Raw genomic sequence first — 15037 nt, 5'->3', positions numbered from 1 at the left:
TACTGTAATGTTCATAAATTGTTTGCAGGATTGTAAATTGATGCCATCAATTTGGAAAAGTCTGGCAATTTTTCAAAAAGTTAAAGTTGGGACTGGAGAGACTGGAGTTGGGACCGGTGGGGCATTTTCCTTGCATACAGAAGGATGGTAGTTCGAATCCTAGCATCCCATATGGTCCCCCAAGCCTGCCAGAAGCGATTTCAGGGCATAGAGCCAGGAGTAATCCCTGAGCACAGCCAAGTATGACCCGAAAACCAAAAACCAAAAGAAAAGTTAAAGTTATCGTATTACCCAATAATTCCAATTGAATGTATATACCCAAAAGAACTGAAAACATGTTCATAAGAAAACTTGTACACAATGTTTATAGAAGCAAATAGTTAAAAAGTGATCATTCATCTCCTCCTCCCCCCCCCACGCTTCCCTGTCCCCTCTCCTCTCTCCTCTCCTCCCCTTAGAAAAAAGAAGAAAAGGGGCTGGTGAGGTGGCGCTAGATGTAAGGTGTCTGCCTTGCAAGCGCTAGCCAAGGAACAGACCTCGGTTCGATCCCCCAGCGTCCCATATGGTCCCCCCAAGCCAGGGGCGATTTCTGAGTGCATAGCCAGGAGTAACCCCTGAGCATCAAACAGGTGTGGCCCCAAAAAACAAAAACAAAAACAAAAAAACAAAAAAAAAGAAGAAAATAAAAAGTGATCATTCAAGTGTCCATCAACTGATAAATAAAATTTACTGGTATTTAATATCCTTATTATGGAATATTATTCAAAACAGTAATAAAAAGAAATAAAATATTAACATGTGCTACAATATAGACGAAGCTTCAAAACACTATGAAATTAGATTTTTTTGGGGGACTATACCTGGCTCTGCACTCAAGGGTCACTCCTACTTGTGCTAGGGGGCCATATGTGGTGCCAGGAATGGAATTCATATCAGCTGCATATAAAGGAAGCACCCTACCTACTGTACCATCCCCACATTATACAAATTTGTAAAAAGCCTGCCACAGGGATTTTATAGTTATGATTCCATTTTTATGAACTATCTATAATAGGAAAATTTATACAGAGAAATTAATGGTTTCCAAGGGTTGGGGAAAGGAGGAAGATGGAATGAGGACTGACTATTAATGGTATGAGGTTTTCTTTTCAAGGATGATGGAAATATTCTAAAATAAGAGATATTTCACAATTTTACTAAAACCACCACAGTGTATAATTTTAAAAGGGTGGGTTTTATGGCATGAGAATTATATCTCAATGAGAAACCATGTATTGATAGTCATATAATCTGTGGATCTTCAGGAAAACACTGAATTATACACTTGAAATGGGTAAATGAGAAGCTAAAAGATGTAGTTCATAGGTTAAGACACAATTGTACACTTGAAATGGGTAAATGAGAAGCTAAAAGATGTAGTTCATAGGTTAAGACACTTGCCTTACATTCTGCTAACCCCTGGCACTATTATATAAGGTCCCCAAGTACCTCCAAATGGGTTATTTCTAGAAGCAGAGTCAGGAAAAGACGCTGCATACCAAAGAATGTGATACAAAAAAAACAAAAAAAAACAAAAAAAATGTGAATATGATATGGGTTACAACTAACATCTCAATAACGCTATTAAAAAAGAGAGAGACTGGAGCCAAAGAGATAGCAAGGAGGTAAGGCCTTCTGTCTTGCATGCAGAAGGACGGTGGTTCGAATCACAGCATCCCATATGGTCCCCTGAGCCTGCCAGGAACGATTTCTGAACATATAGCCAGGAGTAACCCCTGAGCGCTGCTGGGTGTGACCCAAAAACAAAACAAAAACAAAAACAAAAAAGAAAGAGAGAGACTGAGGGGGATTAATGTGAAGCAAAATCATTTCCTGTAGTCCCTCTACTGCCACCAGCTTTCTCAGTCTCTAACTATATTTTTATCTTAAATCTTCATATTTTTTGCCTCTAAAATAAAATTTTAAAAAACAACTAATGGGGGGCCGGGTAGGTGGCGCTGGAGGTAAGGTGTCTGCCTTGCCAGCGCTAGCCAAGGAAGGACCGCGGTTCGATCCCCCGGCGTCCCATATGGTCCCCCCAAGCCAGGGGCGATTTCTGAGCACATAGCCAGGAGTAACCCCTGAGCGTCAAACGGGTGTGGCCCAAAAACCAAAAAAAAAAAAAAAAAAAAAAAAAAACAACTAATGGGGAGCTGGAGAGATAGCATGAAGGTTGGGCGTTTACCTTGCATGCTGAAGGATGGTGGCTTGAATCCTGGCATCCCATATGGTTTCCTGAGCCTGCTAGGAACAACTTCTGAACATAGAGCCAGGAGTAACCCCTGAGCATTGCCGGGTGTGACCCAAAAACCAAAACCAAAACAGACAAACAAAAAATAACTAATGGTTCAGTGATTTATGGTTTTAGTATAAAGATAAAAAACTAAGCAGGCTAGAGAGATAGTAGAGTGGGTAGAGCTCTTGTCTTGCAAGAAATTGACCTAAGTTCGATTTCTAGCATCCCATATGTTTCCCCAAGTCCTGCTATGAGTAATTCTTGAGTGCAGAAACAGAAGTACATAACCATTTCTGGGTATGACCCAAAGATAAATAAAGAAATGATAAAGTAAGTATCTCAGTTTAGGGAAAGTTATCTATTTCTTCATATTCCTCTCTAAAACTCAAAATTGGTGGGGGAAGGGTTGGGGAAATAATACACGGGAAAGATTCTTAGCTAGCAACTGGTCTGATACCGGATGGCCCCCAAACTAAAAACAAGTTTTTTTTTTTTTTTTTTTTTTTGGTGTTTGGGTCACAACCGACAGTGCTCAGGGGTTACTCCTGGCTCCACGCTCAGAAATCGCTCCTGGCAGGCTCGGGGGACAACATGGGACGCTGGGATTCGAATCAATAACCTTCTGCATGAAAGGCAAACACCTTACCTTCATGCTATCTTTCCAGCCCATAAAAACAAGTATCTTTTTTAAAGAGACAGAGATCAGACAAAGGTTATGGCTTGCCTTGAATGTGGCTGCAGTTGAGACGATGATTCAAATCCCAATAGCACATACATGTGCTATTGTCCTCCAAGTACTACCAGGAGTGTTCCCATAATAATAACAATAATAAAATATCAATATTGACCTCTTTAAAAGAGCACAACTACATTTTTTTATGTGTTTGTTTGTTTTTAGGCCACACCTGCAGCAGTCAAACTCCTGGCTCTATGCTCTGCAATCACTCATAGCAGGCTCGGGGAACCATACGGGATGTCAAAGATTGAAGTTGGGTCAGCCGCGTGCAAGGCAAATACCCTATCTGCTGTGCTATTACTATGGTCCACACAACTACCTTTTCTTTTTTCTTTTCCTTCCTTCCTCTCTCTTTCTCTTTCTTTTCTCTCCTTCCTTCCTTCCTTCCTTCCTTCCTTCCTTCCTTCCTTCTTCCTTCCTTCCTTCCTTCCTTCCTTCCTTCCTTCCTTCCTTCCTTCCTTCCTTCCTTCCTCCCTCCCTCCCTCCCTCCCCTCCCTCCCTCCCTCCCTCCCTCCCTCCCTCCCTCCCTTCCTTCCACTAAAACTTTTTTCTCTAGACTTCTTTTATTATAAGGACTAACATATATAAATATATACATATATAAATATATACAGTGATATATATATCACTTTACAGGTAAAATAAAATTTGAATATTCTTTTGGTGGGGAGAGGTTAGGCCACATTAGTCAACCTAGCAGTTCTTGGGCACTGTATACAGTGCTAGAAAAGGAACTAGGATGGCCACATGCCAAAAATGTACAACAAATTTAAGATGAGGTTTTCCATATTACCTCTAGCCTTCTCTTAAGATAGGATAAAGAGATACGGAAAGGTAAAAAGTGATGGAGAAGGCTGCAGAAGATAGTTCAAAGGGTTGGACTGCATACTTTGCATACTAGAAGTCAGGGTTTGATTCCTGAACCATATCATCCCTGAGCAATGATCCAGGAGTAGGCCTTGAGCAGCCAACCCAAGTTTGACCTAATGATACTGGACCCAAAACTAGAAAGAGAGAAAGGAAAGAAGGAAGGAAGAATGAAAAGAAAAAGGAAAGAAAAGAAAAAGAAGAAAGGAAAGAGAAAAAGAAAAAAGAAAGGAACAAAAGAAAGAAAAGAAAAAGAAAGAAGGAAGGTAGGTAGGTAGGAAGGAAGGCATGAGATATTTTATATGGGATAAGGTGCTTGCCTTATATGCAGCTGACCTGTGTTCAATCCCTGGAACCAATATGGTCCCCAGAGCAGAGCCTGGAGTGTGACCCTTGAACACAGAGCCAGGAGTAAGCCCTGAGGCACAGGTGATCTGACCTTCCCATCCCCGGAAAAAAAAAACAAAAATAAAAAGAACTTACTTTTCTTTTTTTTTTTTTTTTTTTTTGTTTTTGGGTCATACCTGGTGGCACTCAGGGGTTACTCCTGGCTCTGCGATCAGAAGTTGTTCCTGGCAGGCACGGGGGACCATATGGAATGCCGGGATTCGAACCACCATTTGTTCGAATCAGCTGTGTGCAAGGCAAACGCCCTACTGCTGTGCTATCTTTCTGGCCCCCGAGAGAAACTTTCTTTTATAGATGACTTAAGTGATATTTCTGGTTAGCATGTTAATAAAGTAGGAAAAATCAACTGCTTCTGTGGACATGCTTGATTTCTGACTTTTAGAATTTAAAATTTCCAGAACATTCTTAGTCATTTTTCATTTGTCCCATTAAAGTATTCTCATTATGTATGTCATAATCATACCTGTACAGGTAATAACAATATCCACTTGTCGGATGACCTCATTTAATTTCACCAGTCGAAATCCATCCATGCTGTAGAAACCAAACAAAGTAAATTAACCTTAGCAGGGAGCTGGGGACCCTTTTGTTACAGAACTTCTAAGTTTCTTAGGGAGTAATACTACAATAGATAGGGTGTTTGCCTTGCATGTAGCCAACCTCCAGGCAACCCAATCCTAGGCATCCCATATGGTCCCCTGAGCACAACCAGGAGTGATTCCTAAGTACAGCGCCAGAAGTAACCCCTAAGCATCCCTGGGTGTGGGCCAAATATAAAAACAAAATACCAAAACAAACAAACAAACAACAAATTTCTTTGGTACCTATAATGTCACTTCTTGATATAGTTGGATTATTCTCAGGATTAAAATAATGTGGTTTTTTTTTTTTTTTTTGAGTCACACCTGGCAGTGCTCAGGGGTTACTCCTGGCTCTATGCTCAGAAATCGCTCCTGGCAGCTCAGGGGACCATATGGGATGCTGGGATTTGAACCACCGACCTTCTGCATGCAAAGCAAATGCTTTACTTCCATGTTATCTCTCCGGGCCCCCAGGATTAAAAGAATGTAACCAAACAAATAGAAAAAAAAAAAAAGAATGTAACCATGTCCTTAGTTTACAACACAGAAATAAAAGAAATCTGTGGTGGGGGCCAGAGAGATAGATGAACAGTAGAGCATTTGTCTTGCACGTGGCTAACCCAAGACAGACTCGGGTTTGATTCCTGGCATCCGATATGGTCCCCGAGCCTGCCTGGAGCAATTTCTGAGTGCAGAGCCAGGAGCAATTCATGAGTGCTGCCAGGTATGGCCCAAAATAAAAACCAAACAAACAAAAGGTGGACTGGATCAATAGAACAGTGAGTAGGGTGTTTGCCTTGTATGCAGCCAACTTGGGTTCGATCCCCAGCACCTAATATGATCCCCTGAGCCCACCAGGAATGATTCTTAAACAAAGAGCCAGGAGTAAGAACTGCTGGGTGTGGCTCAAAACCCTCACCCTGCAAAAAATAAAGAAAACTGGTGGCATTTCTGGAGCCTAATTTTCCTAATAGGAAGCTAGGGCTTAATGAGCTATTAAGATAAGCTTCTCCCATCTAGTTTTCAAAATGTACCATGTAGTCATGAAATTTACTATCCCATTGTGACTTTCATCCAAGATCATTAATATCTTCCTGAACATCATTTTGGTACCACTAAGTTACATTAAACATGACTTGCCAAGGTTGGAGAGATAGTACGTGCAGCTGACCTGGTTTCAATCTATGGCATCCCATATGGTCCCTGAGCAGGGCAGTGTAATTCCTGTACATAGCCAGTAGTAACACTTGAACATTGCCAGGTGTGGCCTAAAACAAACCAAAACAATCCCAAGACAAGCCATACAAAAACAAAACCAACTCCAAAAAGCAAAAACATGTCTAGTCTCTTGAAAACTCTATACTCTAATGGCATAATGTTGTTTTCTTCTGGGTTTTCTCCTACGTTTTGACAGCTACTTTTGAATCACTGTTTAAATGTAGATACTCTATATGGCACTCATCTCTTTTCTCTCTGTACTTATTCATGCCTTCTACCTCTCTAATCTTGCCTTAAAATGGTGGCTGATTTGTAATTTAAATGAAACTGTCACACATAGTGGTGTCTGACCAGTGGTGCTAGGGGCTAGGAGACATGTAGTGTCAGGGCTCAAATCTAAAGCCTCATAACATGCAAAAAAAAGAATGTGCCCACCACCTCAGTCACACCCCCAGCCTCATGCCTTTACTGCAGATGTAGTTGGAACTTGAAAGCTATGGATCACAAATTCTATTTTGGAGATGAGGGCTGGAAGGACCGGCTCTCCATGTGAAGCTCACCACAGGGAGTGGTGAGTGTAGTTAGAAATATGACTACACTATCATGACAATGTTACATGAGAGAAGTAGAATGCCTGTCTCAAATACAAGGCAGGTGGTGGGCAAGGTGGGAAATGGGGGACACTGGTGGTGGGAAGGTTGCTCTGGTGAAGGGGGATTGTTCTTTTTAAGACCGAAACCCAACTACAATCATGTATGTAATCATGGTGCTTAAATAAAGAAAAAAAACTATTTTGGGGGCCAGAGAGATAGTCATGGAGGTGAGGCGTTTGCCTTGTATGCAGAAGGACAGTGGTTCGAATCCTGGCATCCCATATGGTCCCCCGAGCCTGCCAGGAGTAACCCTGAGCGTTGCTGGGTGTGACCCAAAAACCAAAAACAAAAAAAAAACTATTTGGGGGGCCCAGAGAGATAGCACAGCGGAGTTTGCCTTGCAAGCAGCCGATCCAGGACCAAAGGTGGTTGGTTCGAATCCCGGTGTCCCATATGCTCCCCCATGCCCTGCCAGGAGCTATTTCTGAGCAGATAGCCAGGAGTAACCCTGAGCAACACCGGGTGTGGCCCCAAAAACCAAAACAAAACAAAACAAAAGGAAAAACAAACAAAAAAAAAAACAAAAACTATTTTGGACAGCTATTCCTAAAACTTATGTTTGATTTATTTGTTTATTTTCAGGCCACACTTGGTAGTGCTTAGAACCTTTCTTCTGGATCTGTGCTCAGAAATCATTCCTGGCAAGCATAGAGACTATAAAGGTTTAGAACTTGGGTCTGCCACATGCAAAGTAAACACCCTACCCTCTTTAATTATCTATGTTTATCTCTTCAAATTTGTTTGAAAATAATTTCATTACCTTCTCCCTCTCCAACCCTAAATAACCTGTCTATATTTCCATATAAATCACCCAATTGTACAAGCCCAATGAACTACTAATTCCAGCTTCTAATTCCTTAAGCTATTTAACTCTGTCTCTTCGGTCTCCTCTGTTTCTGTCTCTCTTACCCCTCCCTCACCTGGCTGTATTTGGGTTTACTTCTGCCTTTGTGCTCAGAGATGGTACAGCTAATTAGATAATCCAGTACAAGGGATCAAACCAGGGTTTGGTTTGAATGTAAGTGCCTTACCTATTATACTCTCTCTCTGGCTTTTCCTTAAATTTCTCATTCTCACTTTTCCTCTCCATTCATGCTGGCCGTGCTTATAATCAAATCTTCTTATATCTTGCCTAGATTGCTTATAACAGTTCTATGTCCAATTTTATTGCTTCTAAATTTGCAACTCTAATTCATTTTGCAGAGTAATTTCCTTAAGTGCCATTTGAATGCTTAAAATACTTCAATGACATTGATGTTCTCAGAATAACACTCAAATTCTACTACTATACAGTATAATGTAATTACACTGACATATGGTTCCTTTTGGTATTATTACTCCCTTAATCTTTTTTTTGTTTTTTTGTTTTTTTGTTTTGTTTTTAGGCCATACCCAGTGGTGGTTAGGGGACTGTAGTGTTTCCATCTTCTTGGGCATTGCAAGCATAATTGCTACTATTTAGTGGATATTTATTATACGAGCAGTTTTGCACTTTATGTACTAATTGTATACCATATAATCATATATAATTTTACCAAACTTTCACCAACTCTTTAAAGTAGTATGACTACCGACATTTTACAGGTGAGAAAGGAATTATTCCTTGCTGCTCTGTTTTGGGAACACACCCAGCAGTACTTAGGAGTTATTCCTGGCCCTGAACTCAAGAATCACTACTGGTGGTGTTCAGGGGACTATATGGGATGTTAGATTTGAACCTGGGTTGGCCACATTCAAGGCAAGCACCCTATCCATTGTACTAACTCTCTGGCTTTGGAACTATTCCGTTTTAGTAACTTGTTTTTGTTTTTTATTTTTGGGATATACCTGGTAGTGTTTAGGGATTACTCCTATCTCTGTACTCAGAAATTACTCTTGGTAGGCTTGGGGGACCATATGAAATGCTGAGGATAAAATCTGAGTTGGTCATGTGTAGGGCAAATGCCCTATCTGCTGTGCTATGGCTCAGCACCTTTAGTAACTATTTTAAAGTATGCATATTTACAAGAATAAGATAACCCATTGCTTAGACTCAGCAATTTTTCACACCTTACTCTGGATTTGCCTGATGCTTTCTCCTGATTCTATTTCAGTTACACATTTCTGTGGGAAGTAGAACAGAAATATCTCTATCAGTGCATCATAGCCGAAAGGAGCTGGCATTAGTGTGTGTTTATATGTGTATACATACACATATGTATATATTTATATATGTACACATATATTGCATATATGTATATTTGTATATACATATATGTATATATATTTTAAGTTTCTGGGCCATACTTGGCAGTGATCAGGGGACTATATGAGATGTCAAGGATAGAACCCAGGTCGGCCGAGTGCAAGGCAAATGCCCTATCTTTTGTGCTTTCGCTCCAGCCCCTCTATTTCTTTTAGTGATGATTATTTTTCAAGGGAAGAGAATTTCTTACGCAGAAAGAAATGTTACATGTTTTCTGCCTCCTGTTACTATTTCCACAGGAATTCCACTTTAGCTTTTCTGTCAGTCTCTGCTCTCAGATTTGAGCTTCCTCATTTTTGAGGCCAGAACTTAGAGTTAATAGCAGCTCTCAGGATCTAGGTTCTCTTAGTTAAAATAAGGCATTAACTAGCATTGTTCGTTGGAGGCAGCTACAAGAACACATTAACTAGAAACAGGTAAGAGGAACATCAAGTCTTCTTTGGGAGGCTTACCAGGCTTGAAGAGCACAGATAGGGTCAATCTCGGTTACATACACGATGGAGCCCATGGCTTTCAGAGCAGCACAGCACCCCTTCCCCACCTGAATGAGGGAGCCAGTCCCCAAAAGAAGGAAAATCATGAGAAAATGGTTTCTCAAATCTTCAGGTACAGTGCATGCCCCAGCCCCAAAGAACTGCACTGAATAGATTTGGAGGGTAGAAGAAAAAAAATGAAAGCAGTTCATAAACAAACTCCTAGGCCCTACTTAGCACAAGCATGTGCAGAAGAACACCCACACTCACGATTTCTAATCAAAACACAAGCTAAAAGAACATCACAAAAAGTGCTCTGGAACAGTTAGAAAACCAACTTAATAAAAGCAGGCAAAAACACAAAAGGAATAAGACTGTACTTCAACCAAAGGTTCTCTAAATTTATTTTTTTATATAAAGTGGTTCCATATAAATTAAGTATGCTCCTATGTTCAAAAAAATGAAAACAAGGGCCCGGAAAGATAGCACAGCAGTGTTTGCCTTGCAAGCAGCTGATCCAGGACCAAAGGTGGTTGGTTCGAATCCCGGTGTCCCATATGGTCCCCCGTGCCTGCCAGGAGCTATTTCTGAGCAGACAGCCAGGAGTAACCCCTGAGCACTGCCGGATGTGGCCCAAAAACCAAAAAAAAAAAAAAAAAAAAAGAAAAAGAAAAAGAAAAAGAAAACAAGAGTGTATATCAGCAAAAAAAACTTTAGGCACCCAATAATCAAAAGGTTAAGTAAGCCTTACCTCTCCGTAGCCACAAACTACCACCTGCTTTCCACCAAACATCATGTCTGTTGTCCTTTTAAGTCTGAGGGAAAACACAACACATAATATATTAGGAAAATATCTATTTTTCTTCCTCACTTTGAAATTAGAAAGTATCCCTTTGTTTGTTGTTTTTTCCTTTGGTACTTCAGTCCTTGACACTAGCACATGCAGGAGCCAGCAAGGTGAGTCTGTTATAGTTTAGACTGTTATAGTTTAGTTGGAGGGAGCCTGAGGATGGAGCCAGAGCTCCTGCATGTGAAGCCTGTCCAATCCACAGCATCCCTCCCAGCCTGTGAAAACAATATATGTTGACCATCTGCTCTATCCCACTGCTCTCCCTGACATCATTCCTGCTCATTCCTGCTCCCAGAATCCAATTCCCAAATAAATGTGCAGTTAGCCTTGGTCTAACTGAGCCCCAGAAAGGCTCAACTTTCTGAATTCACTCAGGCCAAGACCATGCTTAGTCTGACTCTGGGGTGGGAGTGCTATTAGCCTGTTGGAATAACCAGTTTTCAATCTATTTAGGGTAATTCTTAGCTGTTGCTTATCATTCATTGATTGAAGCACCTTTTGTTTTTGTTTTTGGGCCACACCTGATGACGATGACACTCAGGGGTTACTCCTGGCTATGTGCTTGGAAATCGCGCCTGGCTTGGGGGACCATATGGGAAGACAGGGGATTGAATCATTATCTGTCCTGGGTCAGCTGCGTACAAGGCAAATGTCCTACCACTGTGCCATCGCTCTGGCCCCCAGATTGAAGCACCTTTTGGTTTTTGGGCCACACCCGGCAGTGCTCAGGGGTTTCTCCTGGCTGTCTGCTTAGAAATAGCTCCTGGCAGGCACGGGGGACTATATGGGACCCCGGGATTTGAACCAACCACCTTTGGTCCTGGATCGGCTGCTTGCAAGGCAAACACCGCTGTGCTATCTCTCCGGGCCCTGAAGCACCTTTTGAATTGGTCCCTTATCCTACTTGTTCTCCACCCCAGGTATGGTCTTTCACTTTCCAATAAAAATCCTATGTTTCAGTTAGAAATTGCTTGTAGTTTCATTTTCTGCAACTAAGCTATCTGCCTGGTGGTCTTAGAGTGTGGGTCAACTGCTCAGTACTATAGGTTAATCATAAATAATTTCAAGGGGGGACTTCTTTTTAGCCTGAATTTTAATTGTAGCCTTTCCTGAAGCACATCTCGCTATTCTTTAATTTCTCTTGTTCCCAACTCCTTTGGGAGAAACAATTTGTTCATGACCCAAGTGGAAATTTTTTGTTTCTGGGCCACAACCAGTGGCACTCAGGGGTTACTCCTGGCAGGCTCATATGGGATGCCAGGAATTGAACCCATGTGGGCCATGTGCAAGGCAAATGCCCTACCAGCTGTGCTATTCCTCCGGCCTCTCAAGAGAAAATTTTTTTATTAGCTGAAGGTACCAACAGGTTTCTGAAGGACATTTGATGAAGGACAGTTAATGTTTTCCCATTTCTTTAATAACTTTAACTCACTGTTTTCATTTTAATCTCATTTTTATATACTTATGACATTAAAGAATCTTTCTCACTTATAGGATAAACTGCTTACAAGAAACTTCCATTTTTATGAACTAGCTTAGGTACTTCAGGTATCACCCTTTTTTTGGAGGGGTATATCTGGTTGTGTACAGGGAACATTCCTGATGGTACTCAGAGGGTCATATATAGAGCTGGGGATCAAACTTGCAAGGCAAGCACCTTCCCTACTGTACTACTTCCCCTTCTGAATCCCCTAAGCACATTCTAGGCTTATAGATTCTGGAACTTGAAAAATTTAGATACTTAGATGTGGATGATTAAACATTTTAGTGAATGAGTGTTCAGTTAGCTATTGATTTTTCCAGCTTAAGGGTATTTAATAACATGTTATCAGTCTAAGGATAGTCTGATACATTGAAAATTAATCCATTCTGACTTGGGGCTGGAGAGATAGTACAGCGGTAGGGCATTTGCCTTGCAAGCGGCTGACCCAGGACTGATGGTGGTTTGAATCCCGGCATCCTATATGGTCCCCAGTGCCGGCCAGGAGCGATTTCTTTCTTTCCTTCTTTCCTTCTCCTTCTCTCTCTCTCTCTCTCTCTCTCTCTCTCTCTCTCTCTCTCTCTCTCTCTCTCTCTCTCTCTCTCTCTCTCTCCTTCTCTCTCTCTCTCCTTCTCTCTCTTTCTTTCTTCCTTTCTTTCTTTTGGGTTTTTGGGTCACACCTGGCAGCGCTCAGGGGCTACTCCGGGCTCTATGCTCAGAAATCGCTCCTGGCAGGCTTGAGGGACCATATGGGATGCTAGGATTTGAACCAATGACCTGCATGAAAGGCAAACGCCTTACCTCCATGCTATCTCTCCAGCCCCCAGGAGCGATTTCTAAGCACAGAGCCAGAAGTAACCCGAGTGCCGCCGGGTTTGGCCCAAAAACAAAAAACAAACAAACAAAAAAAATTAATCCAATGTCCAATTCATTTGATAGTACTATTGACTAAATAAGTAAATAATTAACAGCAGTTTAAACTTGAAAAAAATTTTTCCCCAATATATAAAGTTCCTCTAAGAGCTAACTCATTATAATGACTTATTGTATAGCTTTACAGAGAGAAAGGCAGGAACCATTAACCACTAGGAGATATTGCTAATTTCATTTAATGCTCACTCCATGAGGCTGGTCACATGGCACAGAGATTAGAGAACTGATCTAAGGACATATAGTTAGAAGTGATGGTAGAGGGGCCAGAGTAATAGCACAGTGGTAGGGTATTTACCTTGCACGCAGCCAAGCCGGTATGAACCCAGGTTTGATCCCTGGCATCCCATATGGTCTCTCGAGCCTGCCGAGAGTGATTTCTGAGCACAGAGCCAGAAGCTGCCCCTGAGTGCTGCCAGGTGTGGGCACTCACCCCCCAAAAAACCAAAGCTCATAGGTGATGGTTCTATCTGAACCAAGAAAAGTTAAGCCAAGGTTCTTCTGGCTTTAATGCCTATTGTGTTGGAATTTCTTGGGGTCCAGACTGTGGCCCATAGGACTTTCATTTATTTTTCTGTTAACCTATACATGCTGGGAATTAATTTGACGTGGCAATATTCTAAATAATTTAAAAGTTTCAAAGAGGGCTGGAGTGATAGCACTGTGGTAGGGAGTTTGCATTGCATGCTGGGCATCCAGGACGAACCTGGGCTTGATTCCCAGGATCCCATATGGTTCCCTGAAGATACCAGGAGCAATTTCTGAATGCAGAGCCAGGAGTATCCCTGAGCGCTGCTGGGTGTGGCTCCAAAACAAAACAAAACAAAAAAGTTTCATATAGGTGGGCCGGAGCGATAGCACAGCAGTAAGGCGTTTGCCAACACAGGACCAACCCTGGTTCGAATCCTGGCATACCATATGGTCCCCGAGAAGAAGCAACTTCTGAGCGCAGAGCCAGGAGTACCCAAAATCAAAAACAAAACAAAAAATTTCATATAGAAAATTCCTTAGTCTTACTAGAAAAAAAGTTGTTTTTTTTTTTTCTTACTGTTAGGGTACACCCAGCAGTGTTCAGGACTTACTCCTGGCAATATTCAGGTATAATAGGCAATGCTGAGGATTGAACCAAAGTCAAGCCAAAAACAGGGCAAACACCTTAACTTCTGTGTTATCTCTCTGGCCTCTTCCTACCAAGAATGAAAACAAGTGTCAAAAAGAAAGTACATTTTTGTCTGGTTTACAAAACTCATAGATTTTAAAAACTAAAAATGCCCCTGGGAATTGATTCTTTAAACCACAACGTGCCAAATTTTCTGAACTGAATTATATGATAGGAGGCAGAGAGACTGCAAAACAGGTAAGATGCTTGCCTTGTATGCAGGTGACTGGTTCTATTCCTAATACCTCATGTGGTTCCCTGAGCCCACCTGGAGTGATCCCTGAATACAGAGCCAAGAATTAGCTCTGAGCACTGATGGATGTGGCCCAAAATCTCTCCCCAACTGAAAATAGTTGGAACTTGAAACTGTTAAAGGGCCTAGAATAGAGATACTATAAATCTTCCCTAACTGAACAGATTTCATTCATTCATTTTTTTCGTTGAATGACTTAAGTTACTGACTTAAGATATCAGACTACCTATTGATGGAAGAGAACTTAAGAGAAATAGATTTGTTTATAATAATGACAGCTGTAATAGTAGTTTGGGGTTATAAAACAATGGATGTGATGTAGACAGATCCAGAGGTGCTGCATAAAATCATTTTCAGAAATCAACTAATCAACAACAAAATAAAATAAAAAAGGCGAAGAACCTCAATTCAACAAGTCAAATCATTCAAAGATAATAAAACATTACCCATCAAGTATCGATTCACGGCAACAGTAGAGATTATCAAATTTCTGTTTGGTGACTGAGTCATTGACATTCATGGCAGGAACACACAGCTTTCCAGCTTTAGATAGCTGGTACAGTCTGAAGAGAAAATTAAGAACATTACATACTATACTCTATTGTCAATTTTATGTAAAATTCCAGAAACATGTTTATTAAATGTAGAAATAAAGATCTTAATCAACAGGCATGTAGAGAAAATCTTGACCTGTCTATAAATGTTATGGATTAAAATGTACAATTTGAAGACCGAAAGGTAATACAGAAGTCAGGCTGCATGTCTAGTATGATTGAGACTTGATATTTGGCACCTTATAGTGCACCAGACACTATCAGATACAGACCCAGCTGTGGCCTTGGAAGCCTCTATGCACCCAAGTGTCTAAGTGATCCCCAAGCAGTGTGACATCCTGAAGCTATCGCACTG

General features: G+C 41.2%; 1 protein-coding gene across 5 annotated transcripts in view; it reads right to left on the bottom strand.

The window, feature by feature from the left end:
- The window catches only part of AHCYL2 (adenosylhomocysteinase like 2), a 204424-nt gene that overhangs the window by 18491 nt on the left and 170896 nt on the right, over positions 1-15037 (bottom strand). For all 5 annotated transcript variants that reach the window (XM_049774615.1, XM_049774623.1, XM_049774632.1 and 2 more), the window contains exons 8-11: positions 14575-14691; positions 10208-10271; positions 9436-9524; positions 4750-4820 (exon numbers count right to left, since the gene is read on the bottom strand). In XM_049774615.1, coding sequence (XP_049630572.1) covers positions 4750-4820; positions 9436-9524; positions 10208-10271; positions 14575-14691 — 341 coding nt within the window. The remainder of the gene's footprint in view (positions 1-4749; positions 4821-9435; positions 9525-10207; positions 10272-14574; positions 14692-15037) is intronic.

Source organism: Suncus etruscus, chromosome 1, assembly GCF_024139225.1.
Source record: "Suncus etruscus isolate mSunEtr1 chromosome 1, mSunEtr1.pri.cur, whole genome shotgun sequence".
NCBI classification, from domain to species: Eukaryota; Metazoa; Chordata; class Mammalia; order Eulipotyphla; family Soricidae; genus Suncus; species Suncus etruscus.
This window is presented reverse-complemented; position numbering and strand designations above follow the sequence as displayed.